At 34.9% G+C, this 16,501-nt stretch overlaps 1 protein-coding gene across 1 annotated transcript in view; it reads left to right on the top strand.

The window, feature by feature from the left end:
* The window catches only part of PARG (poly(ADP-ribose) glycohydrolase), a 117,101-nt gene that overhangs the window by 33,239 nt on the left and 67,361 nt on the right, over positions 1–16,501 (top strand). Inside the window, 2 exon segments of the mRNA XM_020996785.2 lie at positions 12,146–12,238; positions 16,038–16,195. Of these exon segments, the coding sequence (XP_020852444.1) occupies positions 12,146–12,238; positions 16,038–16,195 (251 nt within the window).

Genomic DNA, 16,501 nt, shown 5'->3' with positions numbered 1-16,501 from the left:
AGATTTAGACTCAAGAAGATGAGTTCCTGACTCCAGGCCTGGCACTGTATCTACTGTACCACCTAATTCTATATAGGTTACAGAACCCAAAAGAATTTCCGTGGGGACCTTCTGAACATTTTCCTGCTATCTTTCATTTTAGGCTCGATTTCAGCTTACAAAAAGCAATTTCAGCAGAAGCTAAAGGTCAGAATCCTATTATATTTAATTCTAGGGGATTATTCAAATTCTCTTGTTTTACTGGATTTTTTTTATTGAATACAGCTTGAAATGTGAAAGTGTGTCTGTGTCTGTCTGTCTGTACTTAAAAAGACAGTATGGTGTAGTGTTAGTCTGAGAGCCTGGAGACATCGTTTCCAGTTTTGGCTTTGCTTTTTACCAGTGTTGTAACTATATAGTATACCATTAAATTATTCTGGGCTTCAGTTTCTTTATAGATGGTGGATATGCTGGAGTTGGATGAGTTGATTAAGGGTCTTTTAATTCCAGAATTCTCTGAGCAATTACTTTCATTAAGTAATATTTGTAGTATTAGAGTTTTTTTGTATCATTTTTTCTTTAATAGTTTGCCACAAGGGGGTGCCATGAAATCATCTGGGAAAATGGTTTTCAAGTTCACCCTTGATCTCTAGTATAGAACTTTTGAACTTGAAGGAACCTTAGAATCATCTATTCTAGGGTTTGTTAACTTGGGGCTCCAGTCTATCAGTAGTTAAATTTCAGAGGGCCTGCAAACTTGTGTGAGGGAAAAAAATTACTTCTTTATTTACACTAACCTCCCACTGAAATTTAGCCTTTCTTTCAATTTTGAAAGTATGCAATAATTTGTAATGATCACTAGACTTCACTGAAGTGCTATAAGAGTTCATGATACACGTGATATCAGAATCCCTGATATAGACTGACCACCACATTTTACAGCTGAAGGACCGTGGGTCCAGAGTTGTCCAGTGACTTTCCTGTGCTTAAACATGCATTCACATTAGCACTACAATTACATCCAAGTAAGACTTATGATATCTTTCTTTCTCATTAAGAGAGTTGACTTTTCAGACTGAAATAGAAATTTACTTAATGTGTAATTTATGGGATAATGTATATATTGGTACATAGCATATACATATTAGTTGATGGACATTCTTCATACATACTGAAATCTGTGTGGATGTTGTCTTGAGTACGGGCATACCTTATTTTATTGCACTTTGCTTTATTGTTTTGTTTTTTACAAATTGAAGGTTTGTGGCAACCCTGAATTGAGCAAGTCTACTGGCACCATTTTTCTGACAGCGTGTGATCACATCATGCCACTGACACATTTTGGCAATTTTTGCAGTGTTTTTAGCTTTTTCATTATTATTATATTTGTTATGGAGATCTGTGATCAGTGATCTTTGATACTACTTTTGCAGTTGTTTTGGAACGCCACGAACCATGCCCATATAATACTGCAAACTTAATAAATGTTGTGCGTGTTCTGACTGCTCCACTGACAGGCTGTTCCCCTGTCTCTCTCCCTCTCCTCTTGGATTCCTTTCCCTTGGGACAACATTATTGAAATTAGGCCAGTTAATAACCCTACACTGGCCTCTAAGTGTTCAAGTGAAATGAAGAGTCAATTGCTGTGGCAAATTTCATTGTTGTCTTATTTAAAGAAATTGCTACAACCACCCCAGCCTTTAGCAACCACCACCCTGATTGGTCAGCAGCCATCCACATTGAGGCAAGACCCCTCTACCAACAAAAATATTAGGACCTAATGAAGGCTCAGGTGGTGGTTAGCATTTTTTAGCAATAAAGTATTTTTTAAAGTAAGGTATGTTCATTGTCTTTTTACACAATACTATTGTACACATAATAGACTACAGTACAGTGTAAACATAACTTTTACATGTGCTTGGAAACCAAAAATTCATGTGACCTGCTTTATTTTTATATTTGCTTTATTATGATGGTCTGAAACTGAACCTGCAATATCTGCAAGGTATGCCTCTATATTATTTTATTGGAGAAGCACTCTTTGAATGGATTTATAAGCTGCATTCACATGGAGAAAGAAGAATTTCAAATGTCATTAAAAAAATGTAAACTAGTAAAAGATTAGGGTGGTTCCTGTCAAAACAGGTTAAATCCATGTTGCTTCTTAGACAGGAAAAGTTGTATTATGGTTAACATTTACTCTGTAATCTCATGTTGTGTTTTGCTTGTCTTCAGAAGTCAAGATGGATGCTAGTGTATCTTTAAGGAATGGAAAATGCCTTTTGGTTTGTGTGTACTGACATTTGCTTTGGTGTTGATTTACAAGAGTGATTGATGGATAGGATTATCTGTTTATAAAATAACACATAATTCACAGATGGAAAAGACCCATTGAATGATCAGTTCTTAACCTAGGGTTCATGAATAGATTTCAAAGGGTCTAAGAACGTGGATGGGAAAAAACATGTGCCTTTATTTTTACTTATCTTGTGTTTCCTTTATAGTCCTATTTTATTTTATGCAGTTAAAACTTTATTCTGAGTAAGATTCCCATTGGTTTCATAAGACTGCCAATGAGGAAATAAAAAAAGATTAAGAACCCCTTTCTTAGATCATTTCAATAACCAGTGCTAGTGTAGGTTTATTACCTAGAATTCTAATTCAGATTACTAACCAGATTACTAGTTAGTACTAATTCAGATTAATAATCTTGAGAAATAAATTCTCTTTTGAGAGTGGATGTGGAGGTGGGATAAAAATGGTGTGAATGTAGCATTTCCTATTTTGGAACAAGAATATGGTATTTATTTCATTATTAAAGAGTGAAACATTTGGCATGTGTACAGAAGTTCTGTTAAATCAAGATGGGATGAGATTTGATGCATTTTAATAAAAATCACAGCAATTTCTTTAAAGTTTTTACAGTTTTTTTATGCTCTGATGAAAAATTATCTTCATGGATAAACATCATCTGTAGTGCCTTTTATTCCTTCTTTTTGCCAGCACCAACATTTGCCTTTGTAGTACCCCTGACTTTCTTCATTCTGTTCCTGTGTTCCTTTTGCTGTTTTCTTGATGTCTTTTTCTTCTCGTGCAGGCCATGCCTTGCAAGTCTGTGCTTTTTCATTTTTGTTTGCATAGTCAAGGGAATCGTAAATCATGCCAAAACCTGTTGTTTTGCCACCAGCAAAATGGGTTCTGAGTCCAAAGATAAAAATGATGTCTGGAGTTGTCTTGTGCGTCTTGGCCAGTTTTTCTCCAATTTCAGTCTTGGGCACCGTGGCCTTTCCAGGTTGAAGGACGACTATAACCATCTATTTGCGCTGAAGAAGTCTATCATGAACTTCCTGGTTCTGATCGTTACAGTGTCATTCATGGCGGTGGCTCGCCCTTTGAGTCCAGGTGAGGGAAAAGCAATCACAGTAATTTTTTTTTAATGAGTATCAGTTGAAGAATTTTATTTTTGTTTTGTTTTTATTTTTTATTGTTTATTTATTTTTAGTTTTCAATATTCACTTCCACAAGATTTTGAGTTCCTATTTTCTCCCCATCTCACACCTCACCCCACCCCAAGATGTCCTGCATTCTGAATACCTTTTCCCCTAATCTACCCTCCCTTCTATCTCCCCGCCATCCTCTTATCACCCTTCTTTTCTGTTTTCCTGTAGGGCAGGAGAGATTTCTATACCCCATTGCCTATATATCTTATTTTTCAGTTGCGTGTGAAAACAATTTTTTAACATTTGTTTTTAAAACTTTGGGTTCCAAATTTTCTCCTTTCCTCCTCCCTACCCATCCTCGTTGAGAAGACAAGCAACTCGATACAGGTTATACTTGTATAGTCATGCAAAATACTTCCATAGTAATCATGCTGTGGAAAACTAACTATATTTCCCTTCATCCTATTCCGCCCCCTGTTTATTCTATTCTTTCTTTTAACCCTGTTCCTCCTCAGAAGTGTTTGCTTCTGATTACCCCTCCCCCAGTCTGCCCTCCTTCTATCATCCCCCCCCCCCTTATCCCCTTCCCTCCTATTTTCCTGTAGGGTAAGATAGATTTCCATACCCAGTTGAGAATCACAGTAATTTTTTAAGCTGGCTAGTTAATTGGATGATTCTTTCTTTAAAAAAGCAACAACAAAAACCTTTGTAATCATAAAATTCAAACTTAAATAGATATTCCATGGTAAGTAGCTTTGAAAGTAACTTCTCAGCTTGCAAATTATTTTACAAGCCTGCCTATCTCTCAGAAAGTTACGTAGGTATTAAAATAAATAGTTATGGCCACATAGCATGAATCATGATTCATGTTGGCTAGTTGGCTGTTGGAAAAGTTAAGTTCTATGCCTCAATCAAACTTATTGAATTGTTTGGTAGGCTAGGTTATTTGTATCCTGATTTGTTATGCTTCGTTTATTTCATAATTATTTTGATTTTATCCTACTCTCTTTTAGATGTTCTGATTCTAGCCTAACATTTTATAATATCCACAGTCGTTATCATCCAGCTGCTACTAAATTTGTGAGCTCCCACCCACTGGATGTAGAATGGGAACTTAAAGAAGACCTGTTTATCTTTTTCCCCATCTCAGGAAGGAGCATTATAGAGATCATGATTGTTTTGGGGGAGATTTCTCTTTTTCAAACAGCAGCATGATGCTTAAATGTCTGCATGTCTATCCTAAGATTGCAGTAGCTTTTTTTTTTTGGCTGCCATATCACACTGTATATAATGTAGACTATACTATGCTATACTGTACTATAATATTCTGAAATATATATTATATATATAACAGTGTTCTGAAAGTATGTGACATACACACATACATAGACACATGACAGTTTGTAACCTGTCCCTCGCTATAGAAATGGGGATTTACCCCCATATTTCTGACCCCATGGATCTAGTTGTAAGATCCCGTGGCCTCAATAAGAAGTTACAGAAGACTGAGACAAGGGGGTTGTGAGGATGGAATGGGGGAAGTGGGGAGAGCATTGTATCTTCCTTATTCCTCCTAGTTCTGGATATATGGTGGCTACCTAGAGCCAGGCAAAAAAGAGGAATGGTTTCTTTAATGCTTTCCTTCCTTCTTTTCATTCTCCTTCACTGTGCTTGACAGTGGGAGCTGGGGATGTGGGGGTGGGAAGGTGGAAGCTTACTTTCCTACCTTTTCCCTTGCTTTTGCTATTAGCCATTGGTGGAGGAAGGAAAATTCAAAGGAAGAAGAGTTCCTGGAGCAGTCTGGCTGAATTAGCCATTTGCCTGTAAAGTATATGTATAGGAAAAATATCACCTTTGAGACATAGTGATACTGGCTGCCTGACTCTGGGCAAGTCACAACTCAGTAGCTGGTGCCTGGGAATGTCAGTTGTAGAGAAGGTGTCAACCTGTATTGGTAGAGATAGTTTCTTCTCCCAGTAATTAACCTCTGTCAGGGAATTCACAGGTCCAGTCTCTGCCCCTGCCCCCCTCCTCTGATCTTTTAGTGTTGGAACTACCAAAAAACAAGATAAATTAGCCTGGCATGACCTATTCTTGATGAGACCGTGCTGGCTCTTTGTGATCACTTCTTCTAGATGTTTACTAGCCATCACTTAATATGATCTGGAATCTTGCTAAGAATTCAGGTCAAACTCACTGGCCAGTAGTTTGCAGATTCTATTCCTGTTTCAGGAAAATATTTCTTCTCTCTTGTAATATTTCTTCAAAATACTTATTGATGGATTAGCTTGATGAGCAACCTGCCTGTCTTACTGTTTGTCTTACAAAGTTGGGACAGTGAACATTTTTCATAATAAATGCTTATAGATAACTGATTTGACTTAATTTAATTGACCTAATTTTTCACTGTGGATAGTTGTAAGGATTTTCTTTTTAACCTTTTTGTGTATTTCACAATGTGGAGGCTTTGCTGTATGCAGAGCTCAATGTAGTTAATATTGTGTCATCTATGAACAGGAGTACTTGGAGGACGTTAGCATGAATAAGCAATTCTGTTGATTTATGAGGGGCATCTTCCTTGACATTAGAGAATACCTTAGTTGAGAAGCCTTAGTTGACCTCCCTCCCATACTACCTTTTAACTACTTTGCATGTATTTGAATTTATTAACTTTATATTTATGCTGTATGTATGTTTAAATGAGCTTGTTGTATCCTCCTTTACACATGGTAGATACCTAACAAGTATTTGGAAACCATTTCTGGTTTTAGGCTTACCTGATATCAAAGTTATCTCTGTAGTTATATCTATCATGAGTCTGATAATTTTAAAGCATAGTTGGAAGGAGCATTGTCAGTGTAGAGCCTTTGAGGTTCATTTTTTTTTTCCTCTAAGATTAAACGCTTTAAAAAAACAGATCAATATATGTGGAATTTTCTATTGCTCTCAGTCAGTTATGGCACTGTTAAGATGGGATCGCTTGTCCTATTTCTGTATGTTTCCATTGAGGATATCCTAGGTATGTGAATTGACAGTTCTCAAATATTCACAGAGATATATGAAAGCAGCCATATGGATTAGTGTTTGCTGATGTCTTCTTAGATGTCATTTGTTTATCTATAAAGTGTGATCGATGATCATTTTCTTATGAGATATCTTGCAAATAGAGTCTTGAGTACATTTAAAATTGTGTAATCTTTAAAATGTATTTGGTGAGGTCTAGCTGTTTGTCCTGACTTAATCTTCTTTAAGTGATATCGGCATTTTCTCACATAGTACATCAGGTGATAGAATCATCATAGCCTAAAATAAATCACTATAAAAATACTGATATATTATTTCACTTCAAGAGCACTGGCTCTGTGATTAAAGGACCTAGGTGACTTTCAGCAGGTAACTTTCCTGGGCCTCAGCTCTCTCGTTTTGTAAAGTGAAAGCATTGTACTCTATAACGTCTAAGGTCTCCTTCACCTCTAGGTCTGTGATTCTGGCTCTTGTGCCAGGTTTTCTAAAGGCTTGTTTTCTTCTCAATTCTTTTTGCTCTGTGAAATAATATTCTCTTAGTTTTCAGTCATCCTTTGCATCCTTTTGCTAATTACTTTGTACTTTAAGCTAGTATTGTCAGTGGCTGCCGTGTCTTTCTGGTTATCAAAGAGATTATTAGCTGAGGCAGTTTCTGGAATCTTCAGGCCTCCTTATTCTATGATGACCATTTGGTGTTGTTAAGAATGTCTAAGAAATGATGAGAGGCAGTATATGGTGTAGTGGATAGGGAACCAGCTTCAGTGCTAGGAAGATGGGGTTCAAGCCCTGCCTCTGACGTGTATTGGTTGTGTTGACCTTTGGCAAGTCACTTAACCTTTTGCTGTGAGGGGTGTCTCTTGTCTGCTGCTTCTTACCTCTCCCTTTGAGGGTGAGGAGTGATAACAGAATCAGTGCTGAATTGTGTAAAAGCAGTGGTTGCAGCCAAAGGAGGACATTGTATATGAAAAGTTTTTTAAAGATGTAAAAAAGCTATGTGTTTTAAGTCAATAAATTTACCTATGTTATTTTGTTCCACTTCATTTTTATGCTGCTGTTTAGAGTAACAGTGTTTGAGATCAAAGTTTTCTTCATTCATTTAAAATCAAGAGCATGTATTTAAAAGCTTGTGTATATCTCTTTTATCTCTGTTTATTATAGTCGATTACCATTTTGATCAGTTTTTCTCATCCTTGTGATGCTCTGAAAATTCGTGGGAAAGTTCTCAAGAGTTATTTGAAGAAGAAAGGAAAGAGAGAGCTAGTATAATTTAATAGTACAGCCTTTTCCCAGTATATCACCAGTGTTGTACTTTCATAGATAGTGATTCTGTTTACCTCATCTTCCCATTACATCTTCATTCCTTACCTTCCTTCTTCTTTAAGGGAGATATAATATGAAAAAAATCTAGATAATCTTCTTTTATATCTATGAATAATTGCTAGTTCTTAATTTCTGACATTGCCACTTAAAAAATATGAAAACCAACATTTTTTCCCCAGCTATTTGTTGAAAACTCACTAGACAATAAAAACAGCATTTTCAAATGAAGTTGTAATCCTTATGGGTGATATACCTGAGAGATCATTCTGGGGTTGGATTGTCAAAAACTTGCATGAGCTTTCAAAAAAATTAAACAAAATGAATGTTTTCTTGTAAACTGCTGTCTTCTATTCTTCAAGTGTCAGTCCTCATTTGAAAAATGTCAGAAATATTTTCCAAGTATTTTGCCCTGCAAAATGTAATGCTACAGTTTTTTCTTCCCTCTAAAATTTAATTTTTCTTTTCATTTTGCCAGTAGTCACACTTTTTGACAGAAATTCCTGATAGGAATATTTTAGATTAGATTTTTTTAGATTAAAATTATTTAGATTTAAAGGATAGTTGTTTTATAAATATTTGAATTGACTTAAATATGAGTCTCCTTCAATTTGGAGAAAACTCAGGATTTTTCCAGTTAAAACTGATATAATACCAGTTTCCTGGTTTTGCCAGGAGTGGATTTGACTTATGAATATGATTTCAGTAGTTGAGACATAATTTACAGAATTATTTCAGCTGAGTTCAATAAATATTCTAGGAAAGAGGGAATAATGAATATTTAGTTTTTTCTTACTTGGGGTACAAACTATTATTAATATTTTAGACAAATACAAGAAAAAAGGTTTTCCATAAGATTGTCCTTGTCTTCCATCTGCTAAGGGAAGGTTGAATCTCTGCCTCTGTGTGTGAAGTGGTCATAATTGGTAGCCCATCTTTATGCAAGGTTAGTCATGACTGTGTTGAGAGACTGAAATAGTTATTTTTTTAAAAAGAGACCTTTCTTCTCAGTAAACTTCTGTATGTTCGGGAAGAAAAATACGCAAAATGGCCCTAGTGTAATATGATTAGGAAACAAACTGTACCAGGTCTGAAAGAAATATTCTTTTTATGCCTCCTCTCCCTTAACCTCCAGATGTGGGTCAGTCAATCATTTGGTGGCCTAGAACTGGTGTAGGGTAAGTTGAAAATAGAAGATAAAGAGTTATACTGTAAATGTCAGTTTATAGTATGCTCTCTAGGCTTTCAGTATTTTTTTCTTTTTTTGGTTCCTTTGCTTGAGTTTTTATCATGTTTCATTGTAGTTTTCTAGTGTTATCATCCTGTGCATATGTTATTTAACTTGTTATTCAGGTTCTCCTCTCTTTATTACATGGAGAATGCTAGTTTGTAATGACAGTGTTTTAGATAATCACTTTTGAAAGTACTTACTCAGGCCACTTTTCATAAATAAATTCTCATTTTCTTGTAACACTAATTGGATCTTTGCCTCCAAAGTAGCCTACTGCAGTTTGTGAAATACTTTGCTTTTAGTTTTTTACACAGTCACACACTGATTTCAAAATAATTTTTTTTTAATATTTAGGAGTTGAAGGCAGATGCTCCTTTTGGGTCAGAAGACAGAAGGTTTGATTGGTATTTTAAAGATAATTCATTCCACCCTAGACATGAGTTGAGTATTTATTTACTGGCTGTCATTCTGTTTCAAAGAGGAGTGCTTTGTGATTATTATTTACTTTTTAAACGTGGCATTTAACAAATAGTTGAAATATTGACAGCCCTGAAAAAGTACAGTGCTGTAATGTGTCACTAGATAAGTGATATTGTATTGCTTGTGACACCCTGCAAAGCAAGGCCACAACTACTCATGTCAATTATAAAAGACTAGGAGGGAACCCAAATGAGAAAAGTGGAAGTAACTGACAGCTTGTTTGACACCTAATGTCTTGAGATTGAAAATGTTTGAATATATTTAATGAAAGTATTAATGTATTTCCCATATTTAAAAAATAAATTTTTTTATTGATGTTTTCTTGTCTTTCCTCATCATAATTTCCTTCAGGATACCTCTTTCTCCTATAGAGTCATCTCTTATCACAAATATTTTTCAAAGACAAAAAAAAAAAAGAGGAAAAAAATCACTATAACTGATCAGTACTTTGAAAAAGTCTATAAATATGTGCAGTATATTACACTTGTGGACCTCCCACCTCTGTGAAGAAGTGGGATGGGGGGAGTACTTTCTAATATCTCTTCTTTTGAACCATGTTCTTATAATTTCACAACATTAACTCTTGATTTTTCTTTGTGGTTCTTTGTGTTTACAGTACTATAGTCATTGTGTATGTTCTTTTATTGTCCTTCTTCATTCCACTTTGCATCAGTTCATGTAAATCTTTCCATGCTTCTCTGTATTCCATCATATTCATCATTCCTTATCATGGCAATATTTTATTACATTCATGTACCACAATTTCTTTAGCCATTCCCCAATCAATGGGCATTTATTTTGCTGTCACAATAAGTTCTGCTGTAAATATTTTGGTATGTATGGGGAATTTCTTCTTATCAATGACCTCCTTAGGGTATAAGCCTTGTAGTAGAATTCCTGGTCAGTCACTTTATTTGCAAAAATCTAAATTGCTTCCCAAAATGATTATACTCACTCACAGTTCCATCAACAATGGACCAGTGGACATATCTTTTCACAACTCTTCCTCCGTTGACTGTTCTTATATGTTGTCATCCTTGCCAGTATAGAGGGTGCAAGGTGAAACCTAGGGTTGTTTTGATTTTCCTTTCTTTTATTATTACTCTCTTGGATCTGTTTTTTCATATGGTTACTAATAGTTTACAGTTCTTTTGAGAATTTTTCTTTATATCCTTGGACCATTTATCTATTGCAGAATGGTTTTTGAGTGTGTGTGAGAGAGAAAGAGATATGTATATATGTATATCTATTAACTGTTTATATATCTTGGTCACCAAGTACTTATCAGAAAAATTTGATGATTTCTTTCTCATGTTTTTAAGTGCGTAAAGACAAAACTTTTTAAAAGTATGTTTCTTAAATACACTTTGTTGTAGCAAGGATCATTTTTAATTCTGCTCATTCTGATCAAAGAATTCCCATTAAACCAGTAGTTCACCTACATTTATTAAGAGCTCACTATGTGAAAGGCACTGTAATAGGCACTGATGGTATAATGAAAAAAAAATGAAAACCCATCCTTCCTCTCAGGCATTTTAAATTTTCCTGTCATTTTGTTGTTGGAGCAGCTTATGGCTGCTCCTGAACCAAAAGTCCGCTGAAGTTTTGTTTGATTTTTTTACAGTTATTTTATTTACACTAACTATTCCTCTTTTTTTACTCCATACACACAGACTCTCTCTACACCTAATCCCAGCCACCTTCAGTAACTGGAGATAATTCACCAAGTTGATGTTGCTGAATTTTCTCTTGACCCTGGTACTAAGAACAAAGGAAACAAGACCTTTGCTGAGGGCCTGTGTACTCATCTGTGCTGTCCTCTACTACTTAGTCACTGATAATTAGATAAATGACTTTTTGTCCCCTGCCCTTGACTGTATTTGTAAACAGCTGGCGCTAGACAGATCTAAAAAAAGAAAAATCAGTAAAGCAGAGTTGTCCAGAGTAGGTGTGGGCTCTCTTGGGGGTTGTGGAGCTCTCCTTCTTTGAGCTCTTCAGGCAGAGGCAGAATAACTCTGGGAGTGTATGCTGAGGAGTGTTGTTAAGTATATTTTCCCCGGGAATTTATTGCAATAGTCAAAGAAAGTGGACTTGTACTGGACTTTAGGGTATTGAGAAGAGACTGAGGGGATACATGTAGGAGATGTGTAGAGCTAGAATAGTCAAAACTTGGTACCCAGGTGCCTTTGAAAGAGAGTCAAAGAAAGATTTCCAGTGTCAGTGATGGAGATGTTGAGGATGTGTTTTCCATATTGCTCCTGAGGCACTGTGCTGGATGAGCATAGGGAAACAGCTGGTGGCACAGTGCCCAGGGTCTGGAGTCAGGAAGACCTGAGTTCATATCTGACCTCAGACACTATGTGACCCTGGCCATGTCACTTAACTTCTATTTGCCTCATTTTTCTCAGTGGTAAAATGGGGATCATAATAGCACCTACTTTGCAGGGTTGTTGTGAGAATCAAATGAGGTATTTGTATACTTAGCATAGTGCTTGGCATTTATATAGCAGTGGGTGCTCCATACTTATTCCTGCAAAGACAAAGCTAAAGCACTCTTAGAGTGTTTGATATGTCTATGAAAAGTAAAAAGTCGTCCTTACAGTTTTGTGTAATAATTACAGAACCTTTGTTTTTGATTGATCCTGACCTGATAAAGTCTCTTGTTGGTTTGTAGGCCCTTGAAGAAGCAGAGGCCCAGCATTTATGTCAGTCTATCCTGCCTGATATGGTGAAATTAGCCCTTTGTCTACCAGATATTTGCACTCAGGTGAGTAGATTCAGGCTGTTAATCTAGGCTTGAGTGGCTTGGAATTCCTTACAAACAGATTCATTTCCTATAGATGAATTTCCTATAACTAAGGTCAGAAGAGTTGTGGAGGAAATGTTTCTTGCAAAGGTTGTAATTGTTCTTTCATAATCAGTTAATAGATGAGAAAATGCATGTGTAATGGTACACATGCACCGTTCAATTTTTGAGCTTTCATTTAAGCTGTCAGAAGTCTATATTTACTCAGAGGATCAATCTTTGATTTTTTTTTGAACACAGTTACCAAATGATTTGGCTTTTTTCCAAAACATATTAATGGATTTAAAACATTTAACTTTTAAAATAGCTTAAACAAACAACATAAACCAGTGTATTGGATAACATCCTGACTCATAATACCTCTTAACAGGTTTTCTGGCTTGGTTCTAATGCTTTACTACTTTGAAAGATGATTGATGTGAGTCCTCCTTCCTGTCTTGCAGATCAATGTGTTTAATTTTCTTCTCCTTTTGTTTTTCCCTCTCTCACCTCTTTCTGTCTGAGCTTTATAGAATATCAGTTAAGAGGATTTTGAATTGAGTTTGCTCCTGTTTGCTTCTGGTTCTCTTACCAGATACACAAGTATATTTGCTATCAATTCAGAAGAAAAATATAATGAGAAATGTGCACATTTTTATGCCAAGTAATACTTTATTTAGAATATAATTTGATATAACAGGAATTTTAAAGCTATTTATAATTTTCCAATGTAGAGGACTTTGAGTATTTATATCTTAGGTTTTCTCTCCTTGTTGTTTTTGTTGATGTGTATTTTCTAAAGTGTTTTTTCATATAAAATTTTGCATTATAGGCACTATATGTTTTAGGGGACTATTATTGTCATTCTGGGTCAAACAGTACAAAGCTGAGGGTATACATTGTATCATTGAAAAGATAATGCCTTACAGTATAAATTAGTTAATCCCTCCAAAAGTCTTTTGAGGTAGAAAATTTTCCTTGTTTTACATAATAATTCTAAAATAGCTTTTAAGACAAGTTAATTTTAGATCCTAACCTAAGAGAAGGCACTTGGTTAAAAACTAAGGTAAATGCATGATTTCCTGGCATCTGAATCTAAATTGAGATTTATTTTGTTATTCCATAGGCATTATTAATTGGAAAAATATCTCAAGTTAATTCCTACTGTGTAGAGTGAGGAATATATTTTAGAAAGCCAAGTATCTTTTTCCAAAATATGTCTCCTGTCAAGAAAAATCATGTAGTCTCATTAAATGTTAAAGATTTATTATATTATGGTGCTTTAAGCTAAATTCAGAAGGGAAGAGATGGAAGAATATGAAGGTATAGGCAGAAATTTTTAGAGGGACTCATGTTTCAGGTCAATAGTCATCACGTTTTAAAACTTTGTTATTTATTTTAATTTATAGGATATGCATTTTAAAAATCTCACTAAATATATAAGCTGTGAAATCCATGCTAAGGTTAGTGGAGGTATTTTACTTTGAATCTAGAAAAGATTAGTATTTCCAGTAAAGTAAAGGTAATTTGTGAAGGAGAAAAGAATACCCATTTTTAAACTAATTTAATCCTAAACCTATGAGCACTAATTTCATCTTTTCTCTCAGTTCTGATGCTAAGAAAAAAGAAATTTTTAAAGGAAAATCTAGATATATTCTAAGCTTATGAAGAGAGTCTTGGTCATGTTTTCTAAAATAAGATTTTATTTTATAGCAGATTGAGAAGCTGTAAAATGAGGTTAATATATTAGAGATCAATAGAAGCATCTGGTTCCCTCTTATTAGAAATGGTGATTACCAGGAAGGGAGATTATTGATATTGTGATGAAAATGTTGTTGCCTTTTGGGTTATTTCTTTTAACTTTTCTTTTGAAATATTTAAACAACTAGTTTTAATATTTTTCCTCCTAGCAGGCTTTAATTATGCCAATATGTTTTTTCCTGTGGTTTAAAAAGAAAACTATATGTTATAACATTTCAGCTTTCACTTTTCTTCCTTTTCTCTCCTCAGATATAGTTTTGTTTATTGATTTAGACCTATATGCCAGGAGAGTTATTCAGTATTATTTGTATTATCTCCTTTATGTGTAATATGTAACAACATTCTGTATTTTTAATGCTGAGAGTTAGTAGAAAGGAGAGGGGAAAACACTTTTATTGAATATAATTTTGGTAGGGTTAGAGATAGGGCATAGGACTTGTTATTTCTTTCGTATGAGGAACTCCCAAGTGAGGAAACTCTCTCTACCAGTGCAGATCACCACCTTCTCTGCAACTTCTAGTCCTAAAGAGTTGCCTAGAACCCTGAGAGGTTAAGTGCCTTTCCCAGCACCACATAGCCAGTAGCTGTCAGAGGTGAGACATGAACCCACATTTTCCTGACTTCAAAGCTAGCTGTCTCTCCTCTACACCAGTGATATCTAACTCAAATGTAAACTATGGCCACTGAACCATACATAAGGATCCCTGTAGGCCTCATATTGACTTAAGAAAACCACGTATTAATATTATCTATGTTTTATTGTATTTTTATTTATTTTGTTAAGTATTTCCCAGTTACATTTTAATCTCCTAGGGCTGCACACACTAGTACTGTGGGCTGTGTGTTTGACACCTCTGCTCTACACATAATTTTAGCATATGTGTGTGTGTATGTGTGTGTATACATTAAGTGTTGGATAATTCAAATTTTACTTTTGGATATTCTGTCATACTTTAAAATTTTCATTGTAAGAAGCATTTAGTATTTTAAAAAATATTTAAAATGCTGTAAAAATGTACAGAGTAGAGTTGTTTGGTTCTTCTAGAACATACTGAAAAAGTGTGTTCAACATAATTTGATGTTGGCTCAGTTAGAAAAATATTTTAAATCTGAGAGTTCTCAGTGACAAAATCCCAGCTTCTGATTTCCTAACATTTATTTCTCATTTATATAATTACAATGCCGTTATCTTACTTAACTCTACACTGACCCTGTAAGATAAGTAGGGCAGGGACACTTTGTAGATAAGGTAACTGAATCATGGAACTTAAATACTTTGCCTCTAGTCCTCCTATCTCAGCATTTTAGCCACTGTGTTGTCTGCTTCCCTTTGAGAATACTCTACTCTTTTTAGGAATATCCCATCTTATCACAAATCACAAATGATTCTGTTTGATGCCATTTATTCTTTTCAATTCTTTGCTAAGAGAAAGGCTTTGAAAGGGAAGCCATGTAATAAGAAACTACCTTCATGAAGTAAAGGGTAGGTACTTAATAAATACTAGCTTAGATTGGAGTAAGAAAGCTATTATGATGTTATGTCTAAGGTAGTTTCTCTGAAATTATAATTTTATTTTAAAGTGCTTAATATTAGAATTTCTGTATCTGTCAGGTTTTTTTTTTTAACAAAATGAGCACAAGACCAAAACTGTAATTGTTAACTGCAGTATTGCCTTTTTTCTGTTTAGTCTTCAGTTCTGATTATCAAATGACATGTGTAATGTTGTGTTTCATCTGTATTGCTGTATCAGTCTTGTTTTCACTGATAAGTAGTGCTTTTTGTTCTCTTCACTATTATTATTATTGATTGGAAATCTGCAATTCGTTAAATGTGAACATTTTTCCAATCTTCCAGGATAAATAGTCCTAGATTTTAATGATGCTGCTGATTTAAGAGCCCAGGAGTGGCCCTAAATTAGTCCTACCCTAATTTAGCAAATGTAATTTTGTGCTCCTGTTTCTGAAATTGCTAATCTAATTATTGCTCTTCTCTTTTGTGTGTTTTTGTTTGCTGTTCCAGCCAATACCTCTACTGAAACAGAAGATGAATCACTCCATCACAATGTCACAAGAGCAGATTGCTAGTCTTTTAGCTAATGCTTTCTTTTGCACATTTCCACGCCGAAATGCTAAGATGAAATCTGAGTATTCTAGTTACCCAGATATTAACTTCAACAGGTATGTTTCCTAAGTAAGTCTGTTTAATGAAAGCATGGAAAGGGGTGGAAGGGACACACACTGCTCAAACCCAAAATTCTGTAGCTTTATGCTTTTAGTGACTGAATACAAATTCTTTTGATTTTAAAATTATGAAGTAAATCTAGAATATATTAGAATAGACTAGAAATTAAGTTCTGAAAAGCATGTGAAAAAGAGAGCAAGATTGGTCATCACTTACAGAGCCCGAGTATGAAACAATGAGATGGTTCTGTGAGTGGCCTTCAGAGTGTATCATGACTTTATAGTCATACCTTCTGTGTAATT

Source organism: Phascolarctos cinereus, unplaced genomic scaffold (assembly GCF_003287225.1).
Source record: "Phascolarctos cinereus isolate Bilbo 61053 unplaced genomic scaffold, phaCin_HiC Scaffold_3;HRSCAF=262, whole genome shotgun sequence".
Classification (NCBI taxonomy): Eukaryota; Metazoa; Chordata; class Mammalia; order Diprotodontia; family Phascolarctidae; genus Phascolarctos; species Phascolarctos cinereus.
The sequence above is the reverse complement of the archived record's forward strand: the minus strand, read 5'-3'. Positions and strand labels throughout refer to the sequence as shown.